The sequence below is a fragment of the Marmota flaviventris genome, chromosome X (genome assembly GCF_047511675.1).
Source record: "Marmota flaviventris isolate mMarFla1 chromosome X, mMarFla1.hap1, whole genome shotgun sequence".
Lineage (NCBI taxonomy): Eukaryota > Metazoa > Chordata > Mammalia > Rodentia > Sciuridae > Marmota > Marmota flaviventris.
Window position 1 is genome coordinate 43,844,264 of NC_092518.1, and position 14,562 is coordinate 43,858,825.

The 14,562-nt window shown below is 44.8% G+C and overlaps 1 protein-coding gene across 2 annotated transcripts; it reads left to right on the top strand.

Annotated features, from left to right (window-relative positions):
- The first annotated feature begins 6,267 nt into the window (after positions 1-6,267).
- Maged1 (MAGE family member D1) lies at positions 6,268-13,723 on the top strand. Of its 2 annotated transcripts, none has more exons than XM_071606448.1 (13): positions 6,268-6,287; positions 6,997-7,069; positions 7,782-8,504; positions 9,142-9,810; positions 9,938-10,001; positions 10,214-10,293; positions 10,463-10,554; positions 10,770-10,849; positions 10,941-10,983; positions 11,256-11,318; positions 11,906-12,020; positions 12,917-13,302; positions 13,515-13,723. In XM_071606448.1, exons 2-12 carry the CDS (start codon positions 7,025-7,027, stop codon positions 13,292-13,294), a joined length of 2,352 nt encoding a protein of 783 aa, XP_071462549.1. In that variant the 5' UTR covers positions 6,268-6,287; positions 6,997-7,024; the 3' UTR covers positions 13,295-13,302; positions 13,515-13,723. The 2 variants fall into 2 exon arrangements, with proteins under 2 accessions (XP_071462549.1, XP_027808069.1); XM_027952268.2 differs by lacking the exon at positions 6,268-6,287 and adding an exon at positions 6,304-6,496.
- Positions 13,724-14,562: the final 839 nt, after the last annotated feature.

Genomic DNA, 14,562 nt, shown 5'->3' on the forward strand with positions numbered 1-14,562 from the left:
GACTTCCATAAATGTTACCAATTGATTTTTGACAAAAGTGCAAAAAAGAATTCAGTTCCAAGGATGGATTGTGTTGTAGTGATTGAATATCCATAGCTCTGACTTCCTCTACCCCAAGAAAAAAATGAACCTCAGCCTGTACACCTTAATCAAAACATAAAACTAGGAGCTGGGATGTTGCTCAGTGGTAGAGTACTTAAGTGGCATGTGCAGTGCCCTGTGTTCAATCCTCTGGACGAGAAACAACAGCAACAACTTAAAACTAAATGGTTGGCAGACTCAATGTCAAAAATTAAAGCTATAAGATTTTTAAAATATAACAAGAGAAAAATCTTCAGATCCTAAAATTTGTGGGAGAGTTCTTAGAAATGACATAAATCCACAGTCCTTACAAGGGAAAAAAATCAATTAAGTGGACTTTTTTCAAATTTTTGCTTTACACAAGAATATTCAGAAGATAAAAAGACAAGCTATAAACTGGAAGAAAATATTTGTAAACCATGTATCTGACAAAGGATATATGGCATATATATATATATATATATATATATATATATATATATATATATATAAATTCTCAAGATTAAACATTTTTAAAAAGCTAGAAGGAAAGCAAACATTCCAATTAGAAAATGTCAAGAGACATTTCATCAAAGAAGATATATGGATGGCAGATAAGCACATGAAAATATATTCAACACAAGCATTAAGGAAATGCAAATTAAAACTACAATCTGATATTACTACACACCTGTGGCTAAAAACAGTTAACAGCTGGGCATGGTGGCACACGCCTTTAATCCCAGCGACTTGGGAGGCTGAGGCAGAGGATCATGAGTTCAAAGCTCTAAGCAACTCAATGAGACCCTGTCTCAAAATTAAAAAAAAAATAAAATAAAAATAAAAAGGGACTAGTTATATGGCTCAGTAGTTAGGCACACCTATGTTCAATCCCTGGTAACATACCCCCCCAGAAAACAACAACAACAAAACAACTAGCAGATACTGTCAAGGATTTGGAGAAGCTGGATCACTCACATATTGTTGAATGGAGTGTAAAATGGTAATCCACTCTAAGAAAGTTTTGTAGTTTCTTTTTAAAACTAACATGTACTTACTGTAAGACCCAGCAATTGCACTCTTGGACATTTGTTGCAGAGAAGTGGGAACCTGTGTTCACGCACACACACAACTTGTACACAAATTTTTTTTTAATCTTTTTTTTTTTTGAGAGAGAGAATTTTAATATTTATTTTTTAGTTTTTGGTGGACACAACATCTTTGTTTGTATGTGGTGCTGAGGATCGAACCCGGGCGGCACAGCATGCCAAGCGAGCGCGCTACTGCTTGAGCCACATCCCCATCCCCCACAAATGTTTATAGCAGCTTTATTCATTGTAATCACAAACTGGAAATGACCCATATGTGTTTTCAGTGGATGAATGTATAAATCAACTGCAGCACATCGATGCTATGGAATAGTACTCAGCAATAAAAAGAAAAACTATTGAAACACAAAACAAACTGGATGTATCTCCCAGGCATTACTCTGGTGTGAAAAAAGTCGATTCTCAAAATGTGACATATTGTATGATTCCATTTTTATAACATTGAAATGATAAACTTACAGAGACAGAGAGCACATTAGTGGCTGTAAGAGTTTAAGGTGAGAGAAAGGAGATTAGTGTGACATTAACCGGGAGTATGAGGGAAATCTTTGTGTTGTACGAAATCTTTGTATTGATGCAATAATTCCGTATCTTGATTGCTGTGGTGATTTATAGAGACATCCTCATGTGATAAAGTGGCATGTTATTGTACCATATTTGATTTTGTCCTATATTATGTCCATGTAAACATTTGAGGAAGTAGATGGAGGGGGGTACATAGAACCTGCCTGTACTATCTTTGCAATTTTCTATGTATCTCTATTTCAAAATAAAAAAGAATTCTAAAAACTTTATAAAGTAGTGCAATTAAGAAAATATTGCTAAAAGTTGCTGGACACCAGCTGTACTTGAGAAATCATTCCATTAAATATTGTTGCCGCCATTGAACACTGGACGGTGGATACTGGCCTTGTTACCAGTGCCCACCCTGGAAATTGCATTTTCTTGTGACTTCTGCTCCTACCACCAGAACTAGGACAATGGATTCCATCATTGCATTTTTTAATCACTCAGAATAAGTTAGGTGGGCATTGTGACTGCAAAGTGAAAAGGTTGATTCAGCAGGTCTGGAGTGTTCCAAACCCTGTGCATTCCAAAACAAAAATGTCTTGTACAAAGAAAGGTCTGGCTCTTGAGCAACTTTGGGAGGTAACCTCTAAGCCCTTGGAAAATATTCTGCCTGATTTGAGTGTCTTTGTTTGCCCAGGGCCTTGAGCCACATCAGACTGTTTATACTAACAAAGTTTATGGTAGGAACTTTGGGCCTTGGGGTATTAGTCTGGAGACTGAATAACTAACTCAGGTGCTCGGGGATTAGCCGACTGACCCCCAGTAAAAACCCTAGGTACTAAGTCCTGGGTGAACATCCCTGTTGACAGTGTTCCTTACATTTTTTTCACATTGTTGGGAGAATTAAGCACCAACCATACAACTCCTTTGGGAGACAACAAATGACAATTCATGTCTGGTCTGTCCTGTATGTACCTTTTACCTTTGTTGACTTTCATCTATATCCCTTCATTACAATAAAGCATGTCATATGTGTATCACTTTTTGTGAGATCTATGAGTCTTTCTAATAAATCACTGACTTTGAGAGTTGTCTTTGGAAGCTTGCAGCACTGGTAAATCTGAGATCAAATTCTCTTAGGTGCCAAGGGGATGTGAATATTCTGGCCTTTGTGGCATTTTCAGTAGCAAGTGTTCTGTAATATAAAGTATATGCACTTGTATTAGCTTACTGAAATGTGAACTCCTAAAGCTGAGCATGGTGGCACACTCTCCTGTAATCCTAGTGACTCTGGAGGCAAAGGCAGGAGGATTGCAAGTATCAAGCCAGCCTGGGCAATTTAGCAAGACCCTATTTCAAAATAAGAAACAAAAAATGGGTTGGAGAAGTACCTCAGTGGCAGAGGGCTTACTTAGCATGTGTGAAACCCTGGATTCAATCCCCAGTACTGCAAAAATAAATAAATAAACAAAAGTGGGGGAGGTGCTGGGGATATAGCTCAGTGGCAGAGTGCCCCTGCATCAAAAAACCCCTAAAAATCAATAAGACAAAGACAGAATACCCAAATAAAAAATAGATAAAAGACTTGCACATACACTTCACTAAATAAATTTAATATGTCCATTACTGTGTTCTGCCACACTACTTCCAGAAGTATAAATAAAACACAAAAATGTCCATAAATATGCATCAGTCTGGGAAAATTTGAAAAGGTCTTATAATATGAGGCGCTGTAGAGTATGTCAACCTTACTTTTGGGCACGTGATTTTTTAGAAATAAAACACATCACGCATTAAAATGAGAATAGCTGGGTGTGATGGCACATGCCTGTAATCCCAGCAGCTCAGGAGACTGAGACAGGAGGATCAAAGCTAGCCTCAGCAAAAGCAAGGCGCCAAGCAACTCAGTCAGATCCTGTCTCTAAATAAAATACAAAATAGGGCTGGGGATGTGGCTCAGTGGTTGAGTGTACCTGAGTTCAATCCCCAGTACCAAAAAAAAAAAAAAAAAAAAAAAAGAAGAAGAAAGGAAAAAGAAAAAAAGAATATGTATAGAGGTGTTTTGATTGAAGTGGTTTTTGTAGATGCCCCTCCTCCTCAAAACCTTATGACTTATATGAATGTCTGTGAGGGGAAATTTGCATTCTGGTTCACACCTATTGTGGAATATTATGCAGACATTTAAAAGAATGAGTCAGGTAGATGTTGTTAAATGATGTAAATCAGATGCATAAAAGTTTATGAAATATCTTAATTCTTGTAAAACAATAAAACATGGCTTTTTGAAGTTAGAGCTCTGTCTGGCAGGTGAAGATAGAAGTGAAAGAATAGAAAGCAGTAAGCAAAAGAATTCAATTTAAAATATTTATGGCATTTCTATAATCCTTTTGATGTAAGATTTTTCATGTATTTATGCATAAAGTGGTATATGGACAGGTAGCATAAAATCTTAGCAACTTTCTCAAGATGATGTTTACATAATGTCTAAAATATTTAGATATTGTTTGAAGCTTTAATAATAAATAGATTTTATAATGACAATGTAGTATTTGTATAATGAAAAATAAGTTAATTTATCCCAGGAAAAATGTCTCTTGGGTTTCTTGCTTTAGCAGTATGATTCATTCATTCATCAAATGAATATTTATTGAGCATATAAAGTGTTTTCAGGCATTGTTGTATGTTCTGGGGATGCAAATGAATAAAACAGACAACAATCTATCTCTCTAAGCAGCTTATATTCTACTGTAGAGAGAAGGGTACAACTAGAGGAGATGGAAGGGAGGAAGGACTCAGTTTAAGACCTGTTATTTTGAGTACCAGAGGGATCCAATTGGATAAGTGAGGCAGGCAGTTGGATTAGGGATCTAGAATTCATAGGCCATGTCAGGACTGGAGATACAGATATGGAAGCAGATAGTATATAAAATGGTGTTTCAGATCTCCTTTCCTGAGTCTGATCACGTCTCACTGCAGACACTTTACAGAGGAAGTGCTGAGGAAAAACAGGCAGCTGACAGGGGAGGTTGCTATGCAACAGATGAGGAAAGTCATCCAGCCAGGCAGAATTGATGTTGGCCCTTGGGGACCAAATGCTGCAGTCCTTCCTAGCATTAGCTTCCTTTCATATGCAGGCTCCTGGCAGGAGCTGATGCCAGAACAAATGGGAAGTGTACAAAGATCTGCCTTGGATTCTGGCAAAGTATCAGTTCGGTTTGAGTCATCTCACATGTGTCTACGTTTTCTGGCTTTTTGAGCGTCTTCAGCCATCCTGGAAGCAGAGTAGCCTGTGTGTCCTTGAGCAGGACCCCATTTTCTGTGCTTCCCACTCTGCATACTGAGAAAGCAGGCTCAGAAGTCAAGTGACCCAAAGGGGTTCAGCTGCCAGGGACAGAGAAGCCAGGCACTCCATCTCTGGAATTCTGAAGCCCAGCCCAGCTTCTTTCTGCAAGACCACAGCTGCCTCAGGCTTCAGGCCTGGAAGGCAGCAGGAGGCCATTGACTCTGAAGCAGGGCTTGCCATGGCACAGACACACAAGTGCCTGACTTGTGTGTTCCGGGAAAACGTTGGGGGGCAGGGTGATGCTGTCACTCCTAGGAAAGAGTCTTGAGAGTGGGAGCAGAGAGAGGGCCCAGTGTAGGATCGAGTCCTACCACATAGAGCAGGCATGGTTCTGGGTCTTGAATGCAGAGCCTGAGCTTAGGCCTCCTGGAATGCAGCCCTTGCTTGTTTGGGGGCAGATGTAGGGGTGGGGGTGGTCTGTTTCTCAAATGGAGGAGGAAAGCTTGCCTTGGTCCCCAGGCCAGCATAAGCAGAACAGAGGCTTTGCATTCAGGAAGACCCATACCCAGATTTTGCATTTCTATTTACTGGCTCTGTGACCTTGTGTGGCCCATGCACCCTGTGCCTCAGCTTCCCTGGTCTGTAAAATGGGGAGCCTCCCATCCACCTTCCAGGGCTGCTATGTCAGGAAAATAAGCCACCGCACTGATCCTGCTGTGAGGTACAAGCTGTGCTTTTCTCTGCCCACTCCCCTTCCCCTCCAAAATGTTTCCATGGCTGGAGCTGCAAAAAAAAAAAAAAAAAAAGGCAGGAGGGGAGCTAGTGTTCTGAGCCTGGGCAATAGTGAGGGGGGAACATGTAAGTCACGTGGCGGGCATATATTTTACCTCTTTCAACAGTGCATCCTCTGGCCTTCCCTTTCCTGGTTTGCAAAGTAAAAGAACTCCAGGGGAGGCCTAGCACTTGTTGCAATTAGAGACCCCCCACAGAGACACCCTCAATAGAGACCTAAGCGGTACTCTGCAGGCGGGTAGAGAAGCCATCAGTTCTGACCCTGGGGCCTTGAATAGGGGAGGGGCAGAATAGAGACGCATTGCGGAAAAGGTAGGGGGCCGGTGTGTGGGGCTAGGGGTGGGATCCAGAGGCTCAGCGCATCTGTTGGGGGAGGGGATGTAGAGGAAGGGGAGGAACTGCTGTACACTGTCGACCTGGTTGGTGGTGGGGTGGTGTGTTGGCAAAGGGGCGGGACCTTCTTCCAGTGCACATGCGCGTCGTAGTCTCCAGGACGAAGCTTTTGTTGGGAAAGCAGGCGGGACTCTTATTTGGTCGGTTAGCTCTTGCGCATGCGCGCGGCGTCCTGAGGCGGTGGGTGGTATATTAGGCGAAGAGGCGGGGTCGTCTAAGCTGCCGCGCTGGCATTTTCTCCTGGATAAGGAGAGAGTGCGGCTGCTGAGAGCCGAGCACAGCTATCCCGATCCTCTGAGTCGTGAAGAAGGGAGGCAACGAGGGGGTTGGGGTTGGGGCCTGAGGCAAGGTGAGATTAGCCCCCAGACCGGGCATCTGCCCCCTGGTGCGGGCTCCCCATTTTCTGCCCCCGACTCCTTTACCCCGGATTCGGAACCCCTCTCCATTGCCTGACTCCCCACATCCCCCACCCGCTCTTTCCTGATTCGAACCCCCGTATCACCCTCGGAACCCCTGTCCAATCCCTGCCATCGTTCCTCACAGAATCCTCACAGATTTCTCGATCTCGGTCTGTACTGTTATTCCTCCTGATTCGAAACCTCCATTCAACTTCCCGAGCGCGAATCCTATCTTAACCCGAACCCCGATTGGGAAGCTTCTCCCTGTCAAGCTTCTCGAGATCCAGAATCTCCATCGGGACGCCTGCTCACTTTTCCCGCTCCGTCCCTCCTCACATCCAGCCCCTCCTCCGCCCCCACAATCAAACCACGCGCACGCACACCCCTCATTTCGGCCCTCCGTGTTTGCCCTCGGTGGTATAACGCCCAGCTCCTCTTCCACAACCCCCAGGCTCTGCTCTCCCAGAGGGACAGGAGCCATGGCTCAGAAAATGGACTGTGGTGCGGGCCTCCTCGGCTTCCAGGTGAGATCTCCGCTCCCCACCCCTCCATTTCCCGGGCAGACACTCCCCCCGCCCTCGGGCCCCACGGGTCGCCCACACGCCAAGATCCGATTTTGCCCTCTTTTCGTGCCTAGACTCCTTCATCTTTCAAATTCCCAGCGTTTATAGAAGGGGGGTGGGGCGGCCCTTTTCAGCCATCAGTCCCTGCTCAGAGAAAGGGGAGACCCTGTTAGTAGTCAGGGCAATCTGCCCAGAGAATGCGGGTTGGGTAAGGAACCATTTTTTTTTTCCACAGTCCTGACGCGTGTGAAGCAGTCTGTCGCCCCCTCCCCCAACCAACCGCCTCCACCCTCCCTTTCTCCCGCATTCCCCCCTCGGGCGACCCCCCTTGTGCTCCTCAACTCCTCGCTCCGCCTCGTCCTAAGCTCCCTCCGCAAGCCCCACTGGCTCTTCCCTGAGCCCACTCCTCCGTCCCTCAGCACCCCCCTCCCCACTCGGTTAGCACAGCTCCGCACGCTGCCCCGCCCCTCGTCTTGCCCCTGCGTCCGCCCCCTCCACCCGTCCCAGGTTCTGCACCCGCCCCGCCCCCCTTCGACCCTAGTCTGCTCCCTAGGTGTGTCCCAGCCTCTCCAGGTTTTGCACCAACGGCCTCCTGCAGCTCCCCTACTGCGCTGCGCCCCTCCTCCTGCTTCTGAGGCCCAGACATTGAATTTTTTCCCCCTGTATTTTGCAGGCTGAGGCCTCTGTGGAAGACAGCGCCTTGCTTATGCAGACCTTGATGGAGGCGATCCAGATATCGGAGGCTCCACCTACCAACCAGGCCACAGCAGCTGCCAGCATGCCGAATGCTAGTCCCCAGAGTTCACAGCCCCCAACTGCCAATGAGATGGCTGACATTCAGGTCTCAGCAGCTGCAGCTAGGCCTAAGACAGCCTTTAAAGCCCAGAATGCCACCACAAAAGGCCCAAATGGTGTCTATGATTTCTCTCAGGCACATAATGCCAATGAGATGCCCAACAATCACCCTAAGGCAGCCTTTAAGTCTCAGAATGCCACCCCAAAAGGCCCTAATGCTGCCTATGATTTTTCCCAGGCAGCAACCACAGGTGAATTAACTACTAACAAGTCTGAAATGGCCTTTAAGGGCCAGAATGCCACTACTAAGGTGGGCTCAAACACCACCTACAATTTCTCTCAGCCTCCTAATGCCAGTGAGGTGGCCAACAACCGGCCTAAGACAGCCTTCAAGGCTTGGAATGATACCACTAAGGCTCCTACAGCCGATACCCAGAACCAGAATGTAAACCAAACCAAAATGGCTGCTTCCCCACCTGACATAGAGGCAAACCCAAGTATCTCTGAACCTGACGGTGCAGCTGCGCAGACATCTGCAGATGGTTCCCAGGCTCAGAATCTGGAGTCCCGGACTATAATTCGGGGAAAGAGGACTCGCAAGGTGAGATCCCCGCTAGCTTCACTTTGCTTTGGGTTCTCTCCTTTCTTCTCTGAGGTTCTTTTTTTCTGAACGAAAGTGTATGTAATTGCCTGTATTTGGCTAGGCTGAAGGGGATGTTAAGGTGAATGTTTATTTCTGTCCGCTGAGTGCCCACAGACTAATGGAGAGTTAATACGTAGGCATGTTGACAGCAGCCACCATGTTAAGTCATTTTACATTTTGAGAGCAGCCACCATGTTAGGTCTTGAGCTAGGCCCCCTCACACAGGTTATCTCATTAAATCTTGAAAATACCTCTTACTATCTAGGGATCATACTTGAGTTTTACAGAGGAGGAAATTAAGTCCCAGAGAGATGAATTGACTTGAATGATTCATTCAGGATGATATAAGCAGAGCCAGGAAGAGTAAGCCTCAAGCCTCCAACCTTGGGTTGCTTTTGACCTGATTTAGAGATGAGATTCTAAAATTAAGAAATTCTAAAGGGAAAGACAAACCTCAGACTCAGGGTGACCAATGGCCAGTCGGTTAGGTGGCTGTCAATACAGGTAAGGGTTTAGGGGACCTTCCTGGAATAGATAGGGTAAGGATATAGGACCAAATAATTATCTTCAACTTTTCTTCTCTCTGATGTTGCAGATTAATAACTTGAATGTGGAAGAGAACAGCAGTGGGGATCAGAGGCGGGCCCCACTGGCTGCAGGGACCTGGAGGTCTGCACCAGTTCCAGTGACCACTCAGAACCCACCTGGTGCACCCCCTAATGTGCTCTGGCAGACCCCATTGGCTTGGCAGAATCCGTCTGGCTGGCAAAACCAGACAGCCAGGCAGACCCCACCAGCACGTCAGAGCCCCCCAGCTAGGCAGACCCCACCAGCCTGGCAAAACCCAGTCGCTTGGCAGAATCCAGTGATCTGGCCAAACCCAGTGATCTGGCAGAACCCTGTGATCTGGCCAAATCCCATTGTCTGGCCTGGCCCAGTTGTCTGGCCAAACCCACTGGCCTGGCAGAATCCACCTGGATGGCAGACCCCACCTGGATGGCAGACCCCACCTGGCTGGCAGGGCCCTCCAGACTGGCAAGGCCCTCCTGATTGGCCGCTACCACCTGATTGGCCACTGCCACCGGATTGGCCACTTCCTACTGACTGGCCACTGCCACCTGACTGGATTCCTGCCGACTGGCCAATTCCACCTGACTGGCAGAACCTGCGACCCTCACCTAACCTGAGACCCTCCCCCAACTCGCGTGCCTCACAGAACCCTGGTGCCCCGCAACCGCGAGATGTGGCCCTTCTTCAGGAAAGAGTAAGAGCTATACCTTCCCACTCACTTCTCTCTCGCTTTTTTATGTTGTTGTTGTCCTCCCATTTATAATCAACCAAATTTTCTGAAAATATATTAAAGCTTTGATGATTTCCTTTTCTCCTCTCAGGCAAATAAGTTGGTCAAGTACCTGATGCTTAAAGACTACACAAAGGTGCCCATTAAGCGCTCAGGTAGGCATCCAGTGCCCTCTTCCAGAGATCTGCCCTCCCCCTCCCTTTGCTTTATGGCCATCCCTTTGCTTATATGTCCCCTCAATTTCATAGCTAGTTCTTTATTTTCCACCTTTGAGGACATTAGCTGTATTATTCTCAGTAAGACTGGCAAAGGGGTTACTGCTCTATGGCCCTGCTCAGCCCAGGTGCTCCCTTTTCTCTTCTTACAGAAATGCTAAGGGATATCATCCGAGAATACACTGATGTTTACCCAGAAATCATTGAACGGGCATGCTTTGTCCTGGAGAAGGTGAGAAGGCAGCTCTGAGGGACAGGAATGATGGGGAAAGTCTTGATTTCAAAGATTCATAGGGTTCCTACTGGGAATTTAGGGCAGTCACACGGGGAGGTGATTGACAGCGTCTGGGTAGCTTGTGATAAATTTTGTAATTTCATAGTCTGTTTTCTTTCCCCTATAGAAATTTGGGATTCAGCTGAAGGAAATTGACAAGGAAGAACACCTGTATATTCTCATCAGTACCCCTGAGTCCCTGGCTGGCATACTGGGAACGTAAGATGGGAGAGGAGGTGGAACATGGCCTTTCTCAGTGATGCTTTTTTCCGGGAATTTCAAATAGGTCAGGGTCCAGGATTCAGGTTCACATAGCAGGTCATGGGCAGAGCTGGGGTATAATTCTCTCCTCACTAATGAATGTTGGGGAAGCTAGATGGGTAAGTGATCTGGGGTCTCTCTGCTGAAAACATGTTCTTTTTGTACTCTTTTAGGACCAAAGACACACCCAAGCTGGGTCTCCTCTTAGTGATTCTGGGTGTCATCTTCATGAATGGCAACCGTGCCAGTGAGGGTGAGTGACTGGACTTGCAGCTGGGGGTTGGCTACAGCCTGATTTTCATGCTCATTTTCCGTGCCTTGTCTCCTCTTGCCTCCCATTGCAGCTGTCCTCTGGGAGGCACTACGCAAGATGGGACTGCGTCCTGGGTATGATTGGGCTCTCTCATCGCTTGCCTGTTTGAATCATCCTTTGGCAACAGAGGATGGTCCCAGGATTGCATTAACCTGGTGGTCTGGGGGTTTGGTTTGGGAAGAACCAGAGCCCAAGGATATTACCTGGGTGGATGGGGAAATAGTCCTGAACTCTCTGCCTTTTTTCTCATCTCTGACCTTGTGCTAGAAAGCTCTTTGCTTTTCTTTGGGCAAAGTCAAGTAATTTCTGATTATAGATTCCTTTCTTTTCATTTTTTAACTGTTAGGGTGAGACATCCCCTCCTTGGAGATCTGAGAAAACTTCTTACTTATGAGTTTGTAAAGCAAAAGTAAGTGATGCCTAAGGGGTCTTTTCTGGGTATCATGATTCTGACTGTGTGATGGTCTGCCTCAGAAAGCCCCTTCTAAGCTCATTTCTTAACTATACCTGTATGTAAGTTCACAAAATGTGTAATTAGGAGTTACTCCTTGAGATTGAATTTTTCTACAGCATAGTTGTTTTACAAGCAAAACCTGTCCTCCATCCCCATGGTAGACATTTCCAAGCCTGGGGCAGGCAGAGACTTTTGTACTGCTATATAATGATGGCAGTGATCCTATCTGGGGGCTCGTTGAAATGATTACAAGAACCTGGAGCTAGAGCTTTGGCAGAAGGGTGAGGTTAGTGTTGTCCTCTGTGTGACCCTAAACAAGCCTCCTGTGCACCTCTGAATGATTGCGTACTATAGAATCACTGGCACAGGAATTCAGAGGTCTGATTATTAAAGTGTAAATAACCTGATTGTGTTTAGGAATGAGTCTGGTAATAAGAGAGTTGCTACCTGAAATCAGGAGTTTTAAAATCTGAGGTTATTGTGCATTGGTGGACTACCACTCTCTTTGGGTAGGTAAACACAAGACTTTTTTGCTCTCTCAGATACCTGGACTACAGACGAGTGCCCAACAGCAACCCTCCCGAGTACGAGTTCCTCTGGGGCCTCCGTTCCTACCATGAGACTAGCAAGATGAAAGTGTTGAGATTCATTGCAGAGGTAATGGAGGAACTGCTTCAGAACTGATAGGTTAAGGGATGAGGTATCACTGGCTGGGAAAGGCCCAGAGCAGGAATGAGATCCTAGGTGTGTTGTTGTTGTTATGTAAGCAATAACACAAATTTAGGTGCTTAATATGTATTGGATGCCTAATATATAGTAACTAATACTGTTATGAGTTTTATATTGTTTTCTTTTTTTGGTCAGGTTTTTTTAGTATATTTTTATTTTTTCCAAGCTTTATTAAGGCATAGTCAGTAAAAATTATATATATTTATGGGTTACCTGGGTTTTTTTTTAAATGTTGGCTTTTTTCGGTTTTTTATTGACTAATAAAAATGGCACATATTTGTGGGGTACAATGTGATGTTTTATGTATTTATATATTGTGGAATGGTTAAATGAATCTAACTAATTAACTATCACCTCACATATTTACCATTTTTTTGTTTTAAGAATGATTAAAACCAGCTCTTAGCAATTTTCATATATATAATACATTAACTATAGTCATCGTGTTATACAGTAGATCTCCAGAAATTATTCATCCTATCTAACAAAATTCCCACTGCTTAACCAATATCTCCCCATTCTCTACCCCAGACCCAGGCAACTACCTTTCTACTTTACTTCTATGATTTTGACTTTTTTTTAGATTTGACACATAAGTAACATTATATAGTATTTATCTTTATGTATCTGAATTATTTACTTAGCCTAATGTCCTCTAGCTTTACCCATGTTGTCAAAAATGTTGGGATTTCTTTCTTTTTAAAGGCTAAATACTATTCCATTGTGTGTATAGACCACCTTTTCCTTATCCATTCATCTATTGATGAACAATTAGGTTGATCCTATATTTTAGTAGTTATAAATAAAAGCTATTTATATGTCAGGTTCAGAAGAGAGACCCTCGTGACTGGACTGCACAGTTCATGGAGGCTGCAGATGAGGCTTTGGATGCTCTGGATGCTGCTGCAGCTGAGGCTGAGGCGCGGGCTGAAGCAAGAACCCGTATGGGAATTGGAGATGAGGCTGTGTCTGGGCCCTGGAGCTGGGATGACATTGAGTTTGAGCTGCTGACCTGGGATGAGGAAGGAGATTTTGGAGATCCCTGGTCCAGAATCCCGTTTACCTTCTGGGCCAGATACCACCAGAATGCCCGCTCCAGATTTCCTCAGACCTTCGCTGGCCCCATTATTGGCCCCAGTGGCACAGCCAGTGCCAACTTTGCTGCCAACTTTGGTGCCATTGGTTTCTTCTGGGTCGAGTGAGATTTCAGGTAGGTACATCAATTTGGATTGGGGAGTTATGGACCTTGGAGGGTATAGGGTTGATAGGGTTGTATATATCTACATAAGCTAAGATTCATAGGAAGTCTTTGTTGGGGAGATGATGGAAGTATAGGAAAGCACTGTTTGATATTTATGTTACTTGTTATTTGATATATATCATTAATTTTTTTTTTTTACTTTTTCTTTCTTGTGTTCACAGATATTGCTCATCGGTTGCAATAGTCTTTCCCCTGAGTGAGGCTGAAGCCTCAGATTCCTTCTAAACACAAGCTATCTAGAGAGCCACATCCTGTTGACTGAAAGTGGCATGCAAGATAAATTTATTTGCTGTTCCTGTCTATTGCTTTTTTTTCCTTGTGTGCTGTCAAGTTTTGGTATCAGAAATAAACATTGAAATTGCAAAGTGAATTTGATGTGCTATGTTTTCTTTTTTCTGTTTTTTTTTTATATTCAGGGAGAGATCAACATATTTAATGTGAGAGGACATCAGCTCTAACCTGAAGGGTGGATCAGCTTTCACCTTTGAAATGTGGGAGGATCCAGCTAATGGATTGGGAACCAAAAGGAAGGAATCATAGTGCACACAAGAGACCCAAGAATAGTGTAGTTTATTCAGTAAATATCTCAAAAACTTGTAGATATACTGTTACATGTCCTGGAGTGATATTGAGAGAAAAGAAATGAGGGAGAACTCCAGGTAATGACAAGGTTCAGAGTGGGAGTTGAAGGGGAGAGATGAATCAGTAAGTTGGTTATACTGTCCATGTGGGAAGTGAAATATCTCCAAGGATGGAGATAGGAGTAGGAGTAAGAACAGTAGGAGCCACGTGCCAAAATCAGGAAGAAAATATACCCATAGCCACATTGTCCAGGCCTCCTCCCATCTCTGGGAATGCAGCCCAGTTAGCCTATCCCTCTAGGAAACCCTCATCATTCCTCACCCCCACAGAACCAGGCTTTATCATAGAGACAGGGTTTTATGGACAGTGAAGGAGGACTTACAATGGCCTCTTCTTTCCTGCAGGGAGAAAGAGGAGCCTTTGTTGTATAGAGAACAAGGATTAAGTAAGACAAAGCTCCAAAGTTAGACAGCCTTTTGCTGTGACTGAACAGTGACCTGGCTTGATTACTGAAGGTCTGTGCTGGAAGCAAGGCTCTCCCACTGAGAATGAAATTATGCCTAGACCACAACTTCCTTAAGAGTTTGGTGGTATCTGGGCATGCAGACAAGGGCATAAGCAAGAGCT